The sequence below is a fragment of the Scomber scombrus genome, chromosome 4, assembly GCF_963691925.1.
Source record: "Scomber scombrus chromosome 4, fScoSco1.1, whole genome shotgun sequence".
In the NCBI taxonomy this organism is placed as follows: domain Eukaryota; kingdom Metazoa; phylum Chordata; class Actinopteri; order Scombriformes; family Scombridae; genus Scomber; species Scomber scombrus.
This window is the reverse complement of record NC_084973.1, coordinates 32,406,839-32,431,257: the sequence shown is the minus strand read 5'-3', so window position 1 is coordinate 32,431,257 and position 24,419 is coordinate 32,406,839. Positions and strand designations below refer to the sequence as shown.

The following is a 24,419-nucleotide window of genomic DNA, read 5'->3' as shown; positions in this document are numbered from 1 at the left end:
AAGGAAGAAAGGACGGAGGAAAGAAGGAAGGAAGGTAGGAGGGAGGGGGGAAGAAGGAAGGAGGGAGGGAGGGAGAAAGGAAGGGAGGAAGGAAGGAAAAAAGGACAGGAAAGAAGTAAGGGAGGAAGGTAGGGGGGAGGAAAGAAAGAGAGAAGGAGGGAGTAAGGAAGGAAAGGAAGGAAGGTGGGAAGGAAAGAAGGAGGGAGGGAGGAAGGAAGGACAGAAGCAAGGAAGAAAGGGGGATGGAGGAAGGAAAGAAAGAGAGAAGGAGGGAGGGAAGGACGGACGGACAGAAGGAAGGAACAATCAAAACAGACGGGGTCAATTTGACCCGGGAGGACGACAAGAAGGTTAAATGTGCACAGAAAACCGGAGGAACATGTTTAAACTTTCCAAAAACCTGATATGAGTAAAATATATCTTCTCTCCGAATTTAGTGGACAAGAAACAGTGTAGGTACTTACAACATGTCATTAAGATTAACTTTCATTTCATTTTAAATATCAGTGTCCCTCCTTTGTCCCTCTCTGCAGGTCCACAGTAACAACATGTTCTCCAGCGGTGTGAAGATCTTCTCCTCCGTCTCCTGTTTGTTTAAGCCTCACCTCAACGCCGACTGGGAGACCGAGCCTGTGGCGTTCAAGACGGTGCTGGACGACAGAAACCCAAGCGCCCGTTACGTCACTGTGCCCCTGAACCGCCGCGCCGCCAGATCCCTCCGCTGCCAGTTTCACTTCGCCGACGTCTGGATGATGTTCAGCGAGATCTCCTTTCAGTCAGGTAACACTTCAATCAATCAATCAATCAATCAATCAATCAATCTATATTTGTATAGCACCAAATCACAACAAAGTTATCTCAAGGCACTTTACACATAGAGCAGGTCTAAACCGTACTCTTCAGGTTTAATTTTAAAGAGACCCAACATTCCCACATGAGCAAGCACTTAGCGACAATGGCAAGAAAAAACTCCCTTTTAACAGGAAGAAACCTCCGGACCAGAACCAGGCTCAAAGTGGGAGAACATCTGCCTCGACTGGTAGGGGTAGAGAGGAGAGAGAGAGAAGCACACTGAAAATCAACATTGAAGCTAGTAGGTCCGGGACTGGAATCGGTCATCCGGACGTCTACAGGCCCAGATTACCTGTGAGACGAAAAAAACACAGACAACTCCGGGGAAGAAGTTTAGGTTATTGAATGCATTAATAGTAAATGAATGTTAATGGATATTGATGGATGGATAGAGAGAAAGAGAGGAGGAGAGAGGAGCTCAGTGCATCATGGGAGTAGGAGTCCCTTGTGAGGTTTTGATGGCATGTAGACTTTCAGATGAGATCTTCCCTTGAATGGAACCATGATTTCATCAACTGCATGATGTTCTTCGAGAGGTACACAAAGGCATTGTTCTCGTAGCTTTTCGAGCCATGGCCTCCTTTATCCTTCTTTGCATCTTCAGACACACTGAGGTTGTCTTGGAAGTGCAGCAGTGTCAGTAAATTCTCAAATCGATCTCACGACATCACATCAGCAACTTTGGGGTACTTTGTTTCCATTTCCCAATAAGCTCTTACACTGGGCACCTGTACCAAACCCATAAACATGTACATGCCAAGAACCTGCTCAATTTCTTTGACATTTGTGTTTACTGATCCTCTGTCTTTCAGTCAGGTAACACACTCACACAGGTCCACCTTTCATTTGAAATGTGCATCCACCCATCCATTTTCCATCAGGGTAAGGGTTAGTCACAGTAGCATCGGACTTAGTAAGGAAATCCAGACATCCTTCAGCTCCTCCTGGGGGATCCCAAAGCATTCCCTGGCCAGAAGAGATATGTAGTCCCTCCAGCGTGTTCTGGGTCTGCCCCAGAGTCTCCTGCCAGTCGGACATACCTGGATCACCTCCAGAGGGAAGCGTCCAAGAGGCATCCTGGCCAGACGCCCAAACCATCTCAGCTGACTTGTTTTGACATGAAGGACCAGCAGTTTTACTTTAAGCTCCCCCCTGGATGTTAAGCTCCTCACCTTATCCCTTAGGCTGAGCTCAGACACTCATTTCGATGGCTTGTATCTATGATCTCATTCTTTTAGTCACTACCCAAACCTGACCATACTTGAGGGTGGGAATGTAAATCTGCACCTCTGATGCTGCACCGATCTGCCTGTCAACCTCACGCTCCATCTTAGCCTTAATCGTGAACAAGACCCTGAGATACACCTTCATTTTGGGCAGCAACTCACTCCCAACACAGAGGGGACACTCTTTTTAAAAATAGACTAATAAAATGAATTAATTGATATTATTTATCCCTCAGAGGACACCATACTCCCAACCCAGATGACATCACCTACAGCCAGTGAGGAGAGCACCACAATGATCACAACAAAGACAGGTAAGACCTTTAACCTCACCCTTTTCACTTAATATGGGATAAAAAAAAAGGTGGAATTCCTAAAATTCAAATAGCACAACACACACATTAACATAATGACCATAAATAAATGCATTTGACCTGAAACTTGAAATGAACCTGAAATAGTCTAATCTAATCTAAACCTCCTCCACAGCAACCAGTCCATCAGCCACCGACCAGCCAGATGTTGAGAACACGGCCATTCTGATTGGCTGCCTGGTGACCATCATCCTGCTGTTAGTCATCATCATCTTCCTCATCCTCTGGTGCCAGTACGTTTGCAAGGTGCTGGAGAAGGTGAGCAGATGATCCAGAAGGAGAAATAGAGCACCGAACTGTGAAGAGATTCTGCATTAGGAAAAAAAAAGACTTGCAGAAAATGCAGAACACACTGGTTTAACGCACATCACATTCATTCTTCTCTCTGGAATCATTTTAAGGAGCTTAAAGCCACCGGTTCAATCTGAAAATGTTTAGATATCTAAAAGCAGCAGATCTGAGCAGCTGTTCGGTATAAACCAGTCACAAACCAGAGAAAGAGATCCATTCCTTTTTAGGAAATAAGAATAAACAAGACGTTTTTTCCTTTTAAGTTAAATGAAATGTCTTCCTCTTCTCCTCCAGGCTCCTCGTCAGATCTTAGATGAGGAGGTGACGGTTCGGCTGTCGTCCTGCAGCGACACCATAATCCTCCAAACCCCCCCTGTACCCCCCAGGTCTGGACACGCCTCTGCAGGTATACAACAACAGATACTTTTTATTATCAGAAATATTAGAAATAGTGGGCTAGAAAAGGCTAATCATGGCTTTGATTACCAATATCTGTGAATAGATTGCCTATACATACATGAAGTTCGGAGTGTCGATTTTTTTTCCCAACAGACAGAAAACTGTCAAAAATGCCCTTTTATACTTTCCTAAAGGCCAATGTTACATCTTGAAATGACTTTTTTTTGTCTGACCAACATACCAAAACCCCAAAATGCTCAATTGACTGTAATGCAAGACCCATAAATGCAGAAAAGTCTTATATTTGATGACATATGAGAACCGGGAACAATCAATATTTGACATTTTGCTTAAAAATGACTGAAACAATTATCCAATTAATCCAAAATCAATTTAGTCGACTAATCGTTGCAAATTAAAAATGCTGCTCAGAAGAAGTGGAAACAAAAGACGACAATGTTTCGTATTCTTCAATCTGAAATGAATGTTGCAACCATTAGACAGTTAATTGACTAGTTGATCTCCAGTAAATTGATCTGCAACTAATTTGATGATGGATTTCGCATTGTGAGTCAAATGCAAATATTTCCTAGTTTCTTTAGTGTTATATAATACTAAACTGTGAATATTTTTGGGTGGAGGAACAGCTTAAACTCCTGGACATCAAATCATGTTTGTTTTCCCTCAGGCTTGACTAACACGGACCCTCATTATGAGAGAGTTTTCCTGTTGGACCCGCAGTACCAGAACCCGGCGGTGCTGAGAAACAAGCTGCCGGAGCTGTCACAGAGCGCCGAGGCCTCAGGTAAACACACAGGGACACACTAACACCTGAGTCTGTGGAGGGAAGGGTGGGGAGGAGGTAGAACCAGATGTTTCAAAATGTTTAAACACTACTGGAGTGATGCTGGGTTTGTCAAAGTTATCTGGTGATGATGGTGGGAAACACTTGTTTTAATGTCATACATCGGGGTCAGCTCTATGTTCCCACATTACTATGTTCCCACATTTCTAACTTTTTTTCAAAATTAGGCCCTATGTTCCCACAGGGTTAGGGTTAGGGTTATATTTTACAACTATTTTACAAAAAGACGGCCCAATCAGGACAGCGTTGTGCCCGCCCCAGTGCTTAATTTGTAAATTATTGATCATGAGGGACTTTCACTCATAGCCTTACAGAGGTACCAGGGCATGTCAGTGAGAACATAGAGAAAATAACATAAATGCCAATGTTATGCCAATCCTCTTCCACTGCGATATACTACCTCAAACGCCCCAGGTTATGAAAGTTTGGATCAACATGAAAGTCTCCTGGTTAGATCATTAGTACAAAAGTTGAACAGCTGTGTTAAAAAATATCTGATTGTTTGATTAAAAAAAGTTGAGCATACAAGACTGTGGACATAAAAACTACAACATCCAAGGTGCAAACCTCCAGTCATTAAGCTTAAAACTCGGTTGTATGTGCTACTAACTAAATATTACGGTGTTGAGAAAAATCTATAAATCAGTTCACTTTTAATTATTCGGTCACTTCCGATTGAGAGCACTGAATTCTGTTGTCATTACCCAGATTCACACCTTTGACTGACTTCTCCGTGTAGTATTATTAGCTGTGTGCTGTCGGCTAAAACATGTAATTATTGACTCTGGTTTTGGCAACATGAACCTGTATGATTGTTAGATTAAATCGGAGAGTCCTGAGTTTCTGTGTTGAGTTGTATTGTGGAGACAGTTTAAGGAAAAAAGTAAAATGGGAATACCGAATAAGTCTGGAACCAGCAGCCCCTCACATGCATCTCTATTGGCTTGACGTCAAAATGTCATTTTTATTTAATGTAAGAAGTTTTGTATGTCTGCAAAACAGAGCTTGCTGACAGCTGCACATCTGCATCAGTTCAATGAGTCTGAGAACAAAAGTCTTTCTAAACTCAGCAAATAACAGACTGTAACATGATGGTAAACATATGTTCTTTTTAGGTATATACACAGTAAATCTTTCTACACAGAGGTGGGTACTTCTCTGTATACCTGCTACACTTGTGTAAGAGAGAGAGAAAGCAGAGGCCTCTAGTTGAACACATTGAACTGCTGCAGTCTGCCCCCTGCTGGACTGCTCAGCAACTGCACACATCTGCAGGAAACAGGAAATCACGTCGAAACTGCTGTCAATCATCTGGTCTCCTGTCACACATTAACAGCTCTTGAAGTTTCTCTGCTGTTGATTTCCTGTCTTTTATTCTTATTTTCCGTTCTGTCTTTTTTAATATTTTCATGATATTGTGAATCTCTCAGCTGAATCTGCATGCTCCTTTTTGTCACGCTCAAGTTTTTTCTCCCCTTCTGAAATATCAGCCCTCTCTGTATCTGTCTGTTCTTTGTTTCCTCTTCTTCCTTCTCCTCCTCCTCCTCCAGCTCTCCTCCTTAGTAATCCTCTCTATGACCTCATCCTGCTGACTTCCTGTCACATGACGCCAGGCTGGTTGCGTGGTAAGAGCTGAAAGGTGTGACTTCAGTTTAAACATTCATCAAAAACGGAGACAGTTTGGGGGTTTTTTTTAAATTAAGTTTTCATTCAATTTAATATTTCTCTGTAAATAAACACCCTCCTCTTTCTCCCACAGCGTGTGGAGGAGGCTACGCCGAACCTGACATAACTCAGTGCACGCCACACCAGTGTTTCCATAGCAACGCGCCACACTACGCAGAGACGGACATCGTGCGGCTGCAGGGCGTCACCGGCAGCAACATGTACGCTGTTCCTGCCCTCACCGTGGACTCGCTCACCAGGAAGGACATCTCCGCCGCTGAGTTCCCACGACAACAGCTGATCTTCAGAGAGAAGCTGGGGGAGGGGCAGTTTGGAGAGGTGAGCGGGAAAAGGGCGGAGTGAAAGATAAAAACTTCATCTGATGTGACACTCACTTTCTGCAGACTTCATCGCAGGCTTCTGCCTCCACAGTTGTCTTCATACCTTCTCTATTCCTGCAGGTCCACCTGTGTGAGGCCGAGGGACTCCCAGAATTCCTCGGGGAGGGGTCGCCCCTTCCCGATAGAGACGGCCACTCAGTACTGGTGGCTGTTAAACAGCTGAGAGCCGACGCCACCAGCCAAGCCAGGTACAGTTAGTGTGTGTGAGACAGTGTTTTATATCAAACTGTGACCCTGTTTGGTTTTGGAAAACATTCTGCTGCTTATGAATAATGTCCAGAACTCAATCAGCTTATCAACACATCTTATTACATAGATGTCATAGTTTTAGTAAAAGAAAGGTCATGAGATCCTGAGAATCTAAAGTGTTCGTCCTCTGGGAGAATGAATGAATTCAATAAGTCCCGGAAAGCTGTTATATTGTGATATTTTATCTGTAGCTTTTAAGTTTGGTTGATTTAATTTGACATTATGAGAAATTGAATCACACATAACTGTGAAAATAACAGTATACATTGTTCCATTTGGAGTTGGGGATTAATCCAATCCAATCCAACTTTATTTGTTAAGCACTTTAAAACAACCAAAGTTGACCAAAGTGCTGTACAGAAGAATAAATAAGACATCATAAATAAAAGACATAACAGCTCACATGAGGCCCAAATTACATATAAAATACAAAAATAAATTAAAAGACATAAAACATGAATAAAAATAATAGCCAAGGAGGGAAGGAGAAGAAGTGGATGTTAATTATTCCTTTGCCCTTTAATACCACACTACATGGTGGTGCCACGTAATGTGTTAAAATTACATGCCAGTGTCACAGAAAAGTCAAGTAGGATCATTTGTTGTGGTAGATACATGACCACGACTTGGAGAAGTGACACAGTTCAGATTATGTCTATATAAGGTGACATATTTACATATTCAGAGGTGGCAGGATAGAAAGACAAATGGCAAAAAGTGGACTTAGCTACAGGAAATTACTGTTCACTTCCTGTTTCCAATCGCAAGTGTCATGCTTCCAACCACGAGTTACTGCAATTGTTGTGGTGTTCACTGTTGCCTAACTTTAAGGAAATAACCTACCCAAGGTGGTGATCCTGAACCCTTTTGATCCATCTAGACTAAAATCTAAACCTGAGCGTGCCTCCTCATTCTGTCTGTCTTTGTCCATCAGGAACGACTTCCTAAAGGAAATAAAGATCATGTCTCGTCTGAATGACCCCAACATCATCCGTCTTCTGTGCGTGTGCGTGTCGTCCGACCCACTGTGCATGGTGACGGAGTACATGGAGAACGGAGACCTCAACATGTTCCTGTCACAGCGGGAGATCGAGAGCACGCTGACACATGCCAACAACATACCTTCAGTCAGGTTAGTGTGGGATACTCGCTGTTTATACTGCTGATGAGTCATATTTCATGTTGTGTAACCTCCCACCTCGCTCGCTCTCCCTCCAGTCTGTCCGACCTCCTCCACATGTCGGTGCAGATCTCGTCGGGTATGAAGTACCTGGCGTCTCTGAACTTCGTGCACCGTGACCTGGCCACCAGGAACTGCCTGCTGGACCGCCGCCTTACCATCAAGATTGCCGACTTCGGGATGAGCAGGAACCTGTACAGCAGCGACTACTACCGCATCCAGGGCCGGGCGGTGCTGCCTATACGATGGATGGCCTGGGAGAGCATCCTGCTGGTGAGAACAAGAACTTCTCTAACTCAAAATCAATCAAACCAGATCTCCAGTCCAGACTTTTTACTAAAATGAGATTGTATTCTTAGACAAAGTGATGGTATGAAACGTATAAGAGGCACAATGCACAAAAGTTTATCAATGTATACTTGACTTAGACATCTTTTGGGATCAGATCCCAATTCTGCTGGGTCCATTTAACCTTTTGCACCTGATGGACACAGAGCAAAGTAGAAGTGCTAATAACAGTTAATTCAGCAGGACTTTTCATGCTGACAACTTGCCAGAATAATGAAACAAGGCAAACAAGTTCCAAAACGTATAAGTAGATTATCCCTAATAAAAGAAAGAGTTGTGACAAAGGAGACGAGTGACAACATCCATTATCTTTTTTTGTACATTACTAAGGCTGAGAATGTCCTATCAACATGGTTCTCATTTTGTAAATAACAATGTAAGGCAGCCTGGTTAAGACATGCAGTGACTCTGCTAAACGCCTGTAAATAAAGGGGCTGAAAACAGCAAAAAGCTGTTGGTTGAGAAGCATTCAAGTTCAGTTTTGTTTTAAATGGAAGATGGAAACGTTTATCACAGGTTCAGGTTAGATAGTCAAGACTTCCTCGTGTTGGATAAAAGTTTCTGGCATGTTGGAACAGCTCTGTCAGTTGTCTTCTTCCTCATCTCATGTTACTTTTATGTCACCCACTATTTCCTCTCCAGGGTAAGTTCACCACAGCCAGCGATGTGTGGGCGTTTGGTGTCACCCTGTGGGAGATCTTCACTCTGTGTAAGGAGCAGCCCTACAGCCTGCTGTCCGACGAACAGGTCATAGAGAACACTGGCGAGTTCTTCAGGAACCAGGGTAGACAGGTGAGACGAATCAAACACACTCACTGTAGAGGAAACAGTAGGTTAGTGGATGGTTGTAATTGTCTCTTAATTGGGCCACAGTTGATACAAACCATTGTGGCAGCTTCAGTTCCTGTACGTCTTTGCAAAGCTAGGACTAGTCAGCTTTTTAAACATCTAACCCATTCAGTAACTCATTCTGTACAACTGAAAATTCTGGAGTTTGATTGGATGGAAGATGTGGATTAACCTTTAGTTGAATCGTCTTCCAAAACCCATTAAAAACACATCAGTGAGCCACACTCCTTCATTATGGAGAGTTTGGTCACATTAGTTTGTTGGGAAACGGCTCCAAAGACTAATAACAGTGATCATGTTTTCAGTCACCAGAGAGTAGTTCTGTGTAATGCAGACACTACTGAGCATGTGCAGTAATGCAGTTTGTACTACGTACGTTCACAACCTGAATGGTTTACCGTCAACCTGCGCAATTTACAGGACAGGAAAGTAATTGCAGCAGCAGTTTGGACCTTCAGCTGCTTTGCACTACATTATGGGAAATCAGTAATGCCCAACTTAATTACCTGATGAGATTATTTGCAGAACCATTTACATTCGCTTTCACCATTTTCTAGATCTCTAAATGATTAGAAGTTGTCATTAGATTATGTTTTACACACACTAACAGCACATCTGTTTCAGCCCAACTTCATTAACTCTGCTGTACTTCCCTCCCAGATCTTCCTCTATGCTCCACCACTCTGCCCTCCCTCTCTCTTCGAGCTGATGATGCGTTGTTGGAGACGCGACATCCCCGACCGACCCTCATTCGAGGGGCTCTACCAAGCTCTGAGGCCCCATGTCAACCAGTGAGCCAAGGCCGCTGGGATGTACCACTCGGGCTTTCCTCGGTGGCGGGTTTGTCCATCTCTGGACTTCTGTAAGATGACAGACTGACATGAGAAGACAGAAGGATTGAATTGCGTTACGATAGCGAGTCGCTGTCAGAGGGAATCAGGTCTGTGGGCAGAAGGTTGGTTAGTGTCGCTGAATTAGCAGCACACTATTCTGAGAGACAAGAAAGAGATGGATGGAAGAGAGGCTGGTCAACTTAGCGGAGAAACACTTTACAGGATCCAAACCTTTGATTTCTAAGCTTCTAAAGATTTCTGTCATTGATGATTTCGCAGTTTTATCCATCTCTTTTCATTTGAGCTGTTCAAAGACCAAAACTTCTTGTCGGACCTTTCGACATATCTCATTTTCATGTTGCTATGGTACCAAAGGTGCCGTAAACTTTATTTTCTTCCTCACTTTGGCCTTTAATTATGCCAAATACTGGACATACTTCAGCTTCAGTCTTGGTAGTTTCTCCTGTCCCTGTGGTTTTTATTATTATTGTAAAGCACTGTGTCTGTGTCTCTCAGTTATTCGTGTTCATATATTAACCCACACTGGAGCTAGGGCTAGGGTCAAATTGTAGTGTAGGATTTTATTTTTAGATTTTTATTCTATTTTATTTTCCTTGGTTTACCGTATTTCTGTTTTGTTGGTCTTTTTTGTGGATATGAATGTTTGAGGCTGCATTGAAACCTGTGTGGTTCACAGACTGAGGATCAGTCCGTGGGTAACTGTGGGCAAATATTGATTTGAGGCACATTGAAACCAAATAAGAAAAAACCAAGTGTTAGCATTAAAACAATTACATAATTATGATAGAAATTGTAAAACTCCTAAACATTAAACCATTAACTAACTTATCTACCACTTGGTGGATGCGTTAATTTAAAGTGCCTTACATTTGTAGCATGAGTTGTACCAATGGGAAAGATGCCACGACAACGGGTACTGCAAGTCGGTAGAGTTATCAACTAAATATCTAATATCAAGGTATCACTTTACCCGTGTCTGTGTTTGTACTCGGGCATCTAAAATGTTTGTCAAGTGTGTTTATGTCCATGTTAGAGCCCGTAAACCTGTAGGTGAATATACTTTTTCTCCATTAGCCCTGCCCTGCCTTGATGTGGATAGTCGCGCCAAAGACAAGCCAGCTGGCTTAAATTCTTCAATCGTCAAGTCAGTAAAGCTTTAGGACTAGAATAAGAAAACAGTGAAACCATTGTCAGATTTCAAATTAAGATATATGTTCCTCTACAAACAGAATCATGGCATTTGCAGCAACTCCTAGGCTTAGTTCACAGTAAAGACACTGTAGCATTGCCACAAGACTAGCACGACCAGAAACACTACAGGGCAAGCAACAGTTGGACCTCCTTTGGACATTTCCTCTTTAAAAACCTAGTTAAATCCTTTCCTTTTGCCAAAAATGAGACATGGTCAGGTTTGTCTGGGTTGTCCGAGCCAAAGAGGGTTGCTAAATGTTTTTCTGCATGTCTTATAGTTCTTGTCCTATAGTTCCTGTCATAGTTCTCATACTAGTCTTGAAGCTCCGGTCAAGCAAACTCTCTGGCTAGCTATCTAATGAGCTTGCTAGTTGTCAAGAATTATTTTCAATGAGGTTAACCTGGGTTTTAAGATATGCTTCCTACTCTGCTTGATGATAAATCCTCTAGCTAACTACTGCTACCAGTAAAACTACCAGTTGGGGTTTGGGGATGTTTTGATCAAATTTGGCTTGGTTCACCACTGGTTAGCTATCTGCATACTTATTATCCTACAACTGATCGTACTAATGTTATGCTGCGTTCATGTTATGTTGAATGGATGGGAAGGCTCGGAAAGATTCACGTTAAGGACTTGCGAACGTCAATATCATCAGACAACTCAGGAAGGTTGTATAATAACTGATTTGGTGATATGAGGGTTCAAAACACTGTGCGTTGACAAAATCATGTTATAGCCATTATACTTGGGTTTAATTACATTTAATGGCAGAGTTTGATTGTTAGTTTGGTTTTAAGGCACTTCAATATTATTAAAGTAGATATATCGGAGCTTTCCGAAAAATATCAGTTTCAGATCCCAAATAAAGAGTATTAAATTGGATGTGCAGTCCAACACATTGGCCATTTGGTTAGGTAAATCGCAATGCATGTGCTAAATCAACATATTAATGCATTTTCTCCTCTCTGTATTTTGCACACTAGGCTAAAAACGCCCTATATTGCATATTCATTATGGCAAATGTACTAAATGGACAAGTCGTATTATCTTGCACATTTGAAAGACACGGTCCTCAGTGCACCCGAATAGTTGATCAGCTTGCATGTTTTTTTTGGTGGGTGATACAAGTTTACACACATAATACCTTTAATAAATCAGGCCCTACGTGCAGTAACTCTGATATGATATGAACAAGGCATTAGCTAGCTAAGTTCAGCTGATTACAGAACAGCTGATGACACCGTTAAGAGCAAAACTGGACTAGCTATTCAATTTTTCTGAAAAATTAAGTATGGTAGATTATCACCTGTATTTTAATGGATATGACGACTATATTTTCCACATGTAACTACTGGTGTTTGATTATCAGGATGTATTTATTGGCATAAATATCCAAACAGTGATATGCTAGCTACAGTAGCTCCCCAACTGACCCTGCTAGTAGGCACTTTCTCACTCAGCTCTAGCGCCACATATTTCACAATGACACATTAATATCTTCAGTCAACTTTAACATCTCATGCATAAAGGTGGTAAAGCACATTTTCATCATTTTATGTCCGTTCTTTTTATGTGTAAGTCAGTGTGCAGTATAAATATAAGCAGTATATGTGTTCAGTACTTTGAATCCTCCCTAAGAACAAAATGTAAAATGGCGCAAACCAACATAACCTTCACAGGAAAGAGGGAGAAAGACCAAATCTGTTTAGTTTGAGTGCATCTTTCAGTGTTTTTGTTGTTACAGTAGTGTTTTGTTATCTGTACTGTATCTTCTGTGAGGGTGTGTGTGCATGCAAGCGTGTTTAAGAGGAAATGAGTTTCGTGAATGAGTGTTTTCGACATTCCTTTGAGCACTGGGAGCTAGTTGGGATTAAAGTGGTTAACCAGAGTCGCTCTGTCGTGCCAAATGATGTGATTAAATGCGGGAGAGGGGGAGTTAAAGGACAGGAAGTAAGGAAACCACTAAAACTCAATCTCCCAGAGTCCTTTGCTACAGTGAGCCTGTGTATTTTGTTCTGGTTCCATTAGAGAGACAGAGAGTCTTTTAGTTTGATAGTGTACAGTATACGTGATCTATAATATCTCAGTGTGTGAATGCAGATTAGGTGTGATAATTGTTATTGATAATTGATTATCTATCAGAATTTATAGTAGCTATTTCTCTGGTTATTTCTATTCTGGGAAGGTGTTGGGTTTTTTTTGTTTCTTGGGTTTTTTTGCAACAGGAAATCAGCAGTTTTGAACATTTCCAGTCGAGATGTCGTGTTTGTTTTCCTGCTGTGATATCTCTTCATTTCTCCTCCACACTGTTTGATCTTCAATATTGTTTCAGACATTCAGTATATTGTACATAGGCTAGTAGCTGTGTATATTAATATATTGGGAGCTGGGAATTTTATTGTTCTGTCGTCCCAAGTCATTTTCACTCTGTACCCTTTCATGTCTTGGTTTGTTTTTCTTATAATAAACAGTACATTTTGTTAAACAGAAGAGTTGAGATTGTGTCTGATTTTACAAAGGATTCGAGTTTATCCAGTAATGGAACACTGTTAGATACTACAGAATACAGAAATAGTTCCATCTTTTTTAAGAAAAATTATGTTCTCATAATAATTCCAGCTGTTCTGGAAAAAAAGACTGTTGGAAAAAGGCAAAGTGGAACCCCTGACAACTGTGGAAATAGACATTATACTGACTTCATCAAGACGACAAGTCAACGTGGAGGAATGAACCGGGTTTAACATTAGAGTTAACATTAGAAACAGAGGTGAAATAAATTATTATTCTCATTATCTATCGATTATCTGCCGGTTATTGCCTTAATTGTCTTATTTGGTTTATAAAATTTCGGAAAATGGTTAAAGATATCTGATCACTGATTGCCAAAGTCCTAGATTCAACTTCAATTGTCTTGATTTTTCCTGAGTAACAGTCCAATCAGTTTAAATTCCCATTTGAAAAAAACCTCCTGTTTTCACTGTTGTAACTCACTACAGTTCAACCTAAATGAGAGAATCAGTGCATGTTTAAATTGTTTAAAATGTTCCCTGTGTGCTGGGTATCAGAGGGGGGCAGCAGAGAGACAGAAACCCTGATATAAACTCTGGATCCGGGGGAGAACATCCAACCTTTACACCACAGTTGACTATATGTGAGGTTATGAAATTTAAAAAAAACACAATAAATAGTTCTGGGTTTTTTTCTTTTCTTTTCTTTTTTGGTGTTCTGTATCATGCCAGACATCTGGCCAACACCATACTGGATCACTAGTCATTGCTATTTTACAAAAACATCCTCCAGTTAACATTATATATGTTCAAATATCATATTTCTCCAAATCTCCCAGGTGTTCTCTGAGTAAGTGGCTAATTAAAATGTTTCGTATGTGTTTTGTGCATCATCGATATTTACACAATCAATTTCTGTGTGAATGGCTAAAAACCAAGAAAGTACAAAGAAAATGTTCTTGCATGAGGCACAATGTGGAAAAAAAGGAAAGAAAAGATCATAAAGTTAGATGTCTTTTTAAAATACATTTACAGGCAGTATTCCTTGGTCTGGTCCCTGGATCGTCCTTTCAAAAGAAGCTTTTAGGTGGCGCTTGACGATATGAAACTTCTTTTTCTCTTCAACTTTGTGAGAACTTCTCTTGCTACAATTGTCTGGAAGTGAGAATACATGTACAAACGAAGCCAGAGCCAGATGTTTGTTTGCAGACGTGGGCTCAGTGACTGCAGCTTTCATAAGGGTGGTCCAACAGTGGTTCAGGGTCAAAAGGCAAGCTGCTGAGAGATAAACAACCACCCAGGTTTCGTTCTGATAACAGCAGAAGTGAAAATACTGTTTAATGCTGCCAAAGCCCTCTGCAGATTCAAGTATAAAGATTAAATGTTTCTTGGCTGGTTGGATGGAGACTCTAAAAATAAATGGAACAATAGGTTTTGGGCAGCAACAAAAACTCCAAATGTGTGAAGGTTTACACAACAGTGAGAGGGCGACGTGACAACCGCTTTTATAAGAGAGGGTTTTCAGGCTCAGCCAAACCCAACCTGGCTGTAATTGTTGGTTTGTTTTGCTCCCTGTTGTCCTCATGAATGTGAGAGAACATTTGGCCATGATGGATTATTTTTATCTCTTTGGTGTGAGCTCTGTCACGTCTACAGACACTCTCTGAGGAACTGAGACGAAGTTAAGTTAGAGCATCATTTTTCATACCATCTTATAGAGTCAGTTGGTGACAAAACAACAGAGAGAGAGCACAGAACAAACCTCAGCAAGGCACATTCAGTTATTGCAACAGATGAAAGTGGGTTCATGTTGAAACAGCAGTAGTTGCAGCTCACTTTATTGAGAAATAAAACAGGAGAAAGGTGGTTGTGCAAAGATGCTGCTGCTTGATCTCTGACAAAAACATCTGAGACTTTAATTCTGCAAGGTGAACTGAGATAAGCCTTTGTTAAACCTAAACTACACCACCACTTTTCAGTATTATAGAGCCCTGCGTACAATGAAGCAGGATCTACCAAGCGCTATTAAAGTGCCACCAATGGCAACGAGTTACTCCAACTGACTCCCTTTCAAAAACCCACTTTCAAGTCATTAAGGTCTCAATCTATAAATCAATTCCCTAATAAGTGTGCTGGTGGTCATTTCGGGAAATTATTGCTTCGTTAATGAGATTTAAAGACATATAGCAGCTTTGATGTCTGCTGTGTGGGCATTGATTGACAGCTGTGATTGACAGCCGACTCTGAGACTCGCACTGAGTTCGACTATTGTTGCAAAATTTCAATAAGTTTAGTGTTACTTGATTAAAACACCTGCCCTGGTAGCAGAGCGTGAAAGGCAACCACCCCTCACTGCTAATGTGGAATGTCCTGGCTCCAAACGGAAAAGATGGCGCCAACCCAGAAGCATAGACTGTATATAAGAAATGGACGTAACTTTCGTGACGTCACCCATTGGTTTGTGGACTGCTGCTTGGAGGCCAATAGTATCGGATCTGAGCAGCGCCATCTTGAACATTTTCGGTGCATGCTGGGAAAAATAAAAACAAGGATTCTACTTATATGAGCATCAGGAGGAGCAAGAGGACGGAGCGGGGGAGGTTGCGAGGGCTGGATCTACCACAGTCTACACCGGCAACCTGGTGATGCTAACCAAGTTAGCTGTTACGACTAAATATAACCACAAAACTCCCGAGAAAACTGTCGGTGTGAAACAAGTTCACGGCTATTTCCTGCAGTCTATCTGTCCGCCCTCCTGAACCTGTGAACCAATCAACCTGTCAATCACGACGTAGCCACACCCTCATGCATACCCTGCTTTATCGTCACATATAAAATCAGGGAGGCCAAAATGTCCCAAATGAACATCATACTGCATTGAAGAAGGCTTTAAACTAGCGATTGAGACCATAAACACATTTTGAAAACGTTTACTGAGGTTAGAAATCAAGTGAGAAGTTGGTGAATTCTCCATTGACTTGTATAGAGACGGAAGTCCTTTTGACACCAAAACGGTCGCCCCCTGGTGGCCTTTTGATAGAATGCAGTTTTAAGTTACTTCCATGTTGGCATCATTTCAGAGAACCGGAACTCCCTGCCTGCCCGGAAGCAGCAATTCTGGGCTCCAATTTGGCTCCAATAAAACCAAGAGTTGATGTCACACCTTGCTAGATCCATCTTCATTCAAGCTTGGTTTCTGCAACTGCACTATTAACGCTATATCTCACTGACTTAATAACAGTCACCATCAAATTAATTGGCAAATCAACTTAGAACTTTTAAATGGAAATGTATTTGTGAATCTCAACCTATCCATGTGGCTCCTTTTGAGACTGTTGTAGCAAGCGCTTTCAAGTGGATGGCGGCAGTTCAAAATGTATGGCTGTAAACTGTTAAACTAAGCAGAAGAAGAAAACCAAGCACTGTCATTGGTTATCTGCTTGTGAAGTGAAGGACCCGGCAACCTGGGAAGCTTCAGACAGACAGCAAACAGAAAGAACAGAGTCATGAAACCAATGAATAGAATCCTCTATGTTGGTCCATAGAGGAGTTTATAAGGATTTGGGTGGAAACACATGGCTCCGTTCACGCAATAAGACCGCTGTTATACTTGGCTGCTGGCAAATGCAGTTTGTGCCATTTTAAGACTTAATTTTGATTCTTATTTTGCCAAAAAGAAAATTCTTTCAACAAATTAAGATTATGAAAAATGCCAACTGCCCTGGGACTCAAAGGTAAAGAGGAAATGGGGTTATATTGGGAATTTGGGCAAGTGTGGTAGTTAATAGGAAAGAACCCCTATTAACATATAAAGAGAATAAAGGGCCTAAAGGGAGTATAAACAACTTAGTTTAATTTAGTTCAGCTTGTATTTACTAGCTTGGGTGGTCATGCAACCATCGTAACTCTTCTTCAGGCTGTGTCATGTTCTGTAAGAAAAGGACCGACACTCTCCTCAATTACTGTGTGGACTTGTATTATCCATAGGTGCAGATGTCTCTAAGCACAACCCTACAAAGTATTGTATATGTTAGCTTTGTTTATGAGTTAATGAAACTAACTATAAACACTTCGGTCACCACTTTGTGTCGTTCAATCCAATTCAATACCATTACATTGAGTTTTGGACAGATTTAATATAATGCTATGCTCAACGTACGGTGGGCTCAATCTTCTCTACTGACACAATATTGACACAACAGTTGGAATTTATGCTACAATCGATTACACTTGAAACTCAGGGAAAAACGACTTCCGACACACAATTAAATGATTCAAGTTAAAATCCAAGTTGGCATGCAAAGCACCACTTGACATTTATTGTCTTCCATAGAGACAATATGAGACAATCCAACACCAACTTACATTAAAAGCAACTACCTGCCTTACATACCCATCTGGCTGCAGATAATTAGAAGTACAGTTAAAATGAAATAACATTTATTTATATAAAACCAAACAAAAATAGAACACACATGCACTCCAATAATCACATAAATCAGCAATGTTTACCCCCCCCCCCCCCCCCCTTCATCTTAATGGTTTGCTCCTGGAGCTCTTAAGCAGGTGTTTGGGCACGCCTCCCATTTTGACTCCGCCCCCTCCTGAACCAGGAAGTGGTGAGCATTGCCACTGTTTGAATTGGCTGTTGAGTTAATAGTAGGTAGTTTTTCTGTTTTTTGTTGTTTTACACAGACAGGATGTCAGGATAGTTCCCCTATCTTACCTCAAATATCCTCTGGAGCTTCCACAAAGAAAAAAAGGTACCAAATCACTGACACCACTCTGTATTTAATGGGCTATTGTGTGTAGCTGTGTGTTTTGTATGTGTCCTGTGTGTTTTTTGCTTTGTACTAGGGCTGGGCGATTATGGCAAAAATCAAAATTTACATGCACATTTAATTGAAGTTTTAACCTCGATTACGATTAATGAACGATTATCTCCAACCTTGATGAACTATTATGTATTTTCACAGTTTCTTTAGTTTTGTATTTTACACTGCTGCCCTCACACATGAGGATCTTTAGGGAGGTAAAATAATGCTGTTTTAAGGTGTGACGCTGTGGTTAATGTCTAGTTTACTTGATCAGAACTATGTAAAGATCATGGTTTTCAAATTCCTTAAAGATATGCAACCTTTGCTGTCATGGCAACAGTGAACACCACCATTAATTGACATGAGCAAGATTAAGTGGATTAGAGTTTTTAAATGTCGGTTTGGATTATCTGTCGATTAATTGCCCAGCCCTACTTTGTACTGTGATATGTTTTAATTTAATATTGACCTACTAAAGGGACAACAGATGAAAGTTTAACACTATTGATTTAACCTACTGTTCTTTGTCAAGTCATTTCATAACAACCCAAAGCACAGTGGTTGAGATAATTCAGTGGTAGACCAACTGTCACTGCAGCCAACACACCAACACCTCCATCCTTAGAGCCACCAGCGAGGCTAAAAATACAAAGAAAGAAACTGGCTAGTAAAAACCTCCAAGTGGAGAAAACATTTAACCTTTGTGTCGTCCTCCCGGGTCAAGTTTACCCCGTCTGTCTTGACTGTTCCTTCTTTCCTTCCTTCCGTCTGTCCTTCCTTCTCCCTCCTTCTCTCTTTCTTTCCTTCATTCCTTCCTTCCTCCCTTCCTTCTTCCTCCCTTCCTTCCTTCCTGTCCTCCTTCCCTCTTTCTCTCTTTCTTTCCTTCCTTCCTCCCTCCGTCCGTCCGTCCTTCCTTCCTTCCTTCCTTCCTTCCTTCCTTTCCTTCCTCCCTTCCTTCTTTCCTTTCCTTCCTTTCTCCCTCCCTTTTTCTCTGTTTCTTTCCTCCCTTCCTTCCTCCCTCCTCTCCTTCCTTCCTGTCCCTCTTTCCTTCCTTTCCTTCCTCCCTTCCTTCTTTCCTTTCCTTCCTTTCTCCCTCCCTTTTTCTCTGTTTCTTTCCTCCCTTCCTTCCTCCCTCCTCTCCTTCCTTCCTGTCCCTCTTTCCTTCCTTTCCTTCCTCCCTTCCTTCTTTCCTTTCCTTCCTTTGTCCCTCCCTCCTTCTCTCTTTCTTTCCTCCCCCTCCCTTCCTTCTTTCCTCCCTTCCTTCCTTTCCTTCCTCCCTGTCCCTCGTTCCTTCCTTCTTCCTCCCTTCCTTCCGTCCTTCCTCCCTTCCTTCCTTCCTCCCTCCTTTCTTTCGTTTCTTCCTTCCTTCCTTCCTCCCTTCCTTCTTTCCTTTCCTCCCTTCCTTCCTCCTTTCGTTCCTTATTCCTTCTTTCTTTCCTCCCTTCCTTCTTTCCTTTCCCCCCTTCCTTCTTTCCTTTCCTCCCTTCCTTCCTTCCTCCCTCCACCTTCCTTCTTCCTCCCTCCCTCCCTCCTTCTTTCCTTCCTTCCTCCCTTCCATTCCACCAGCAAGGCTAAAAATACAAAGAAAGAAACTGGCTAGTAAAAACCTCCAAGTGGAGAAACGCCATCAACAGAAGCTGAAAACTGAGCGCTCCGCCCCACACTGCTTGATTCGCAGGTGATCTCTGGAAAGCACAGCACACAAATATATCAGCAGCGTCGACCTCTCTGATGTTTAATAGAAGTTGTCTGGATCTGTCCTAGTCACAGGTCGGGGGTCAGTTGTTCTGGTTTATATAGTGGCTTTATTGAGCCTGGCTTCCATTAGCTTCAAGTGGAGCAGCTTCACAGGTAACGAAGAATGAGAGGCACTGTTCTCACTGACTGACTTGATGGTATGAATACTGTTTCCACTTAATGCTGTGCAGTTAAATTGGCCTTAGAAGAAGAAGGGATGAGAAGGGGGGCCTCTTTCTGGACATCAGCTTTCTGGAGATGTTAGTTAGAGTTATGTTAAACCCCTAAAGCCACACAGTGGAAACTTTTAACAGGAACCCCTATAGTACTAAGATAAAGGTGTGTTTGATTAACCCTCCTGTTGTCCTCGAGTCAAGGAAGGAAGGAAGGAAGTGAGGAAGGAAGGGAGGAAGGTAGGAAAGAAGAAAGGAAGGAAGGAAGAAAATGAGGAAAGGAAAGGATGAAGGGAGGTAGGAGGGAGGAAGGAAAGGAAGGAAGGAAATAAGGAAAGGAAGGAAGGAAGGAAGGAAGGAAAGGGGGGAGGGAGGAAGGAAGGAGGGAAGGAAGGAAGGAAGGTTTCTTTCCTCCTCCAACTTAGTGTTCTTTCTTTCTTTTCTTCCGCCTCTTTCTTTCCTCCTTTCTTTCTCTTTCTTTCCTTCTCCTCTTACTCCTTTCTTTCTTCCTCTTTTATCTTTCTTTCTTTCTTTTCTTCCTTGTTTATCTTTCTTTGTCTTTCTTTCTCTCCTCCTCTAACTTCATGTTTTATTTCTTTTCTTTCTTTCTTTTTCCTCCAACTTGTTCTTTCTTTCTCCTCGTCCTCCTTTTTTTCTTTCTATTCCTCGTTTCTGTCTTTCTTTCTTTCTTTCTTTCTTTCTTTCTTTCTTTCTTTCTTTCTTTCTTTCTTTCTTTCTTTCTCTCTAGATGGATAAAATATGTAATATGTATCATTCTTTTGTGGTTACACCATTTGACATTTTCAGGAGCATTCAGTCTTACTTTTGGTAAAAAATGGTGCAAATGTCATTTCAAATGATATAAAACCAACAAAAATACTAAATGTACATTTTAACAAACCTGATGCTGCTTTTAAATCTAGTTTAAAGATATTTTTGAATTGCTCATCTTGCCAACACTTATTTGTCATTGACCTATACCCAAAATAAAACATACTTACAGACTCATTAAATGAATGTTGGCCAGTTTGATTGCATCACTATTAAATAATAATAAGGTTTTTTTTAAATAATACAAAGTCCTTTATACAAAACAAACAATAAATCAAACAGGAATAAAATTAATGAGACAGAAATCAAAGAAAAAAGAAATGAGTGCTAAAAAAATATGCAGGCTATAAAATGTTGAGCAGAACAAACTGTAGTTTAACAGATGGTTGGATTTTAAGTTCAGTCACGTTTCATGCGTCCAATTTGCAGAACGCAGGTGTGACGTCCATCCACATCACTGCATTGAGTCTTAAACACCTTTTTATAGGGTATAAGGGTCGGAGTCTGTTCTGTATGCTGCTCAACACACTCACATATGTATATTCACTCATATATTGCCTCTATTGAGACTCTACAGTCAGTGTTTCTATAGCATCGTTATAAAAGTCCAAACTTCCTCCCACTGTCTTCCTCAGATCATATTTAAGTTAAAGTACATGAGATAAATGTGAGGGGTGGTGAGATGATTAATGGGAAAGAAGAACAAACTAAGTTCTGATACACAAATGTGTTTTCAGTTTTTGGACTTTTTCTCTAATCTTTGATTTATAGAAATGAAACCATGTGAAACCATGTGAGAAGTTTAGAGGGAAAAATCACTATTTGGTGGAGCTGTTAACAACTCATAGACATCTGAAATGTGAGCCGACTACACACTGCTGTCTGGTTTCATCTTTAACAATGTGTTGTATTTATAAAGCTTGTTATATTATCCATTGTGTCAAATCTGCATCTGAAAAGTAACTAAAGCCGTTAAATAAATGTAGTGGAGTAGAAAGTACAATATGTCCCTCTGAGATGTAGAAAGTAGCATCACATGGAAATACTACAGTAAAGTACAACTACCTCAAACTGTACTACAGTAAAGTACAACTACCTCAAACTGTACTACAGTAAAGTACAAGTACCTCAAACTGTACTACAGTAAAGTACAAGTACCTCGAACTGTACTACAGTAAAGTACAAGTACCTCAAACTGTACTGCAGTAAAGGACAAGTACCTCTAACTGTACTGCAGTAAAGGACAAGTACCTCTAACTGTACTACAGTAGAGTACAAGTACTTCAAACTGTACTACAGTAAAGTACAAGTACCTCAAACTGTACTACAGTAAAGTACAAGTACCTCAAACTGTACTACAGTAAAGTACAAGTACCTCAAACTGTACTGCAGCAAAGTACAAGTACCTCAAACTGTACTACAGTAAAGTACAAGTAACTCAAACTGTACTACAGTAAAGTACAAGTACCTCAAACTGTACTGCAGTAAAGTACAAGTACCTCAAACTGTACTACAGTAAAGAACAAGTACCTCAAACTGTACTGCAGTAAAGTACAAGTACCTCATACTGTACTGCGGTAAAGTACAAGTACCTCAAACTGTACTGCAGTAAAGGACAAGTACCTCTAACTGTACTACAGTAGAGTACAAGTACTTCAAACTGTACTACAGTAAAGTACAAGTACCTCAAACTGTACTGCAGTAAAGTACAAGTACCTCAAACTGTACTGCAGCAAAGTACAAGTACCTCAAACTGTACTACAGTAAAGTACAAGTACCTCAAACTGTACTACAGTAAAGTACAAGTACCTCAAACTGTACTGCAGTAAAGTACAAGTACCTCAAACTGTACTACAGTAAAGAACAAGTACCTCAAACTGTACTGCGGTAAAGTACAAGTACCTCAAACTGTACTACAGTAAAGAACAAGTACCTCAAACTGTACTACAGTAAAGTACAAGTACCTCAAACTGTACTACAGTAAAGAACAAGTACCTCAAACTGTACTGCAGTAAAGTACAAGTACCTCAAACTGTACTACAGTAAAGAACAAGTACCTCAAACTGTACTACAGTAAAGAACAAGTACCTCAAACTGTACTGCAGTAAAGAACAAGTACCTCAAACTGTACTGCAGTAAAGTACAAGTACCTCAAACTGTACTACAGTAAAGAACAAGTACCTCAAACTGTACTGCAGTAAAGTAAAAGTACCTCAAACTGTACTACAGTAAAGAACAAGTACCTCAAACCGTACAACGGTAATGTACAAGTACCTCAAATTGTACTGCAGTGCAGTAATTGAGTAAATGTACTTAGTTACTTTCCACCACTGCACGTACACACATGATGATGATGATGCTGGAGGTGATGAAGGCAGAGCTATTGTTGCTGGTGTTTCCATGGCTCTTTATGTGTCCTGTGTGCAGGAGGCCCCTCCAGGCAGCCAGCCCTCATTATGAAGCAGTTTAAAGGACTCGGATCAGCCGACACCTGCTTCTCATTGGAAACAGCAGCCGCCGCTGCCTTGTATTCCTGAGAGGGAGGAGCACAGCGCCGCGATAAAGTTCCCGTTCCTTTGATCTTTACACAAATGTCATAAAAATGGAGCTCTTGTTCAGCTTGTTCACTTTTTCCTTTGACGGCGAGGAATCAGTTATGAAACGGTAGCATTTCCGTTAGCGTTAGCATTTCTCTCACAACGATAACACCTTAAATCCCGTGTTAAGCATTATAAGCAGCGCACATGTAATACATGTTTTATAACACACCATAATGTCGTTATAACAAGATTCAATAGTTATTCATCAGCAATTATAGGCCAACTGTTTCTATAAGAGCTGATTTCATATTATACTATATTTTCATACATTATTGGTTTATACAGCAGAAAAAACAGGAGGAGTCATAGTTGTAAACAAATGCATTAATAAACATTAATATCTGCTTATAACTACATTATATACTGATTATTATGCTAATAGGAGACTTAAAAGCTGGTTTTAACATGCAGTCCATTGCAACCTGAACTGACTGAGCAGTATATTTAAATGTTTATTACAGTCAGATGTATTTTATACTATCATAACTACAGGTGTAGTCTCAAAGGTTTTCATAAGAAACACATGAAGTAAGAAAGAAGGAATCATCAAAATTACAACTTGCAAAAAAAGACTCTGTGATGTCTTTTAACCCTCCTGTTGTCCTCGAGTTAAGGAAGGAAGGGAGGAAGAAGGAAGGAAAGGAGGGAGGAAGGAGAGAAGGAAGAAAGGGAGTAAAGGAGGGAGAAGGAAGGAAAGGATGGAGGGGGGAAGGAAGGGAGGAAGGAAGAAGGAAGGAAAGGAGGGAGGGAGGAAGGAAGGAGGGAAGAAGAAGGAGGCAGGGAGGGAGGACTAATGTAACACAGGTGTTTTAGGTCACATGACTGGTCCACGGGACCTTTGAAAGATGGCATCTTTGAACCTCCTCATTGTGTTTAGCATCTGAAGAAGAGCCAGTATGGCTCGAAACGTCATGCTTCATTAAATTAAATCTTACCTGCATGGGAGCTCCTATGGTTTGCAGACTTTTCTTTTTATTCTTGTTGTATATCCATCAGCCTACAATTACTG

General features: G+C 41.0%; 2 protein-coding genes across 3 annotated transcripts in view; both read left to right on the top strand.

The window, feature by feature from the left end:
• The window catches only part of ddr2l (discoidin domain receptor family, member 2, like), a 41,593-nt gene extending 28,358 nt beyond the window's left edge, over nt 1-13,235 (top strand). For both annotated transcript variants that reach the window (XM_062416871.1, XM_062416872.1), the window contains exons 9-19: nt 534-780; nt 2,315-2,392; nt 2,568-2,710; nt 3,038-3,149; nt 3,831-3,947; nt 5,767-6,011; nt 6,134-6,261; nt 7,257-7,454; nt 7,541-7,775; nt 8,493-8,642; nt 9,360-13,235. In XM_062416871.1, the coding sequence (XP_062272855.1) occupies nt 534-780; nt 2,315-2,392; nt 2,568-2,710; nt 3,038-3,149; nt 3,831-3,947; nt 5,767-6,011; nt 6,134-6,261; nt 7,257-7,454; nt 7,541-7,775; nt 8,493-8,642; nt 9,360-9,494 (1,788 nt within the window). In that variant the 3' untranslated portion in view covers nt 9,495-13,235. The remainder of the gene's footprint in view (nt 1-533; nt 781-2,314; nt 2,393-2,567; nt 2,711-3,037; nt 3,150-3,830; nt 3,948-5,766; nt 6,012-6,133; nt 6,262-7,256; nt 7,455-7,540; nt 7,776-8,492; nt 8,643-9,359) is intronic.
• LOC133979436 (uncharacterized) overlaps nt 1-24,419 on the top strand; it is a 1,726,912-nt gene that overhangs the window by 1,674,109 nt on the left and 28,384 nt on the right. The gene's annotated exons all lie outside the window — the stretch shown is intronic.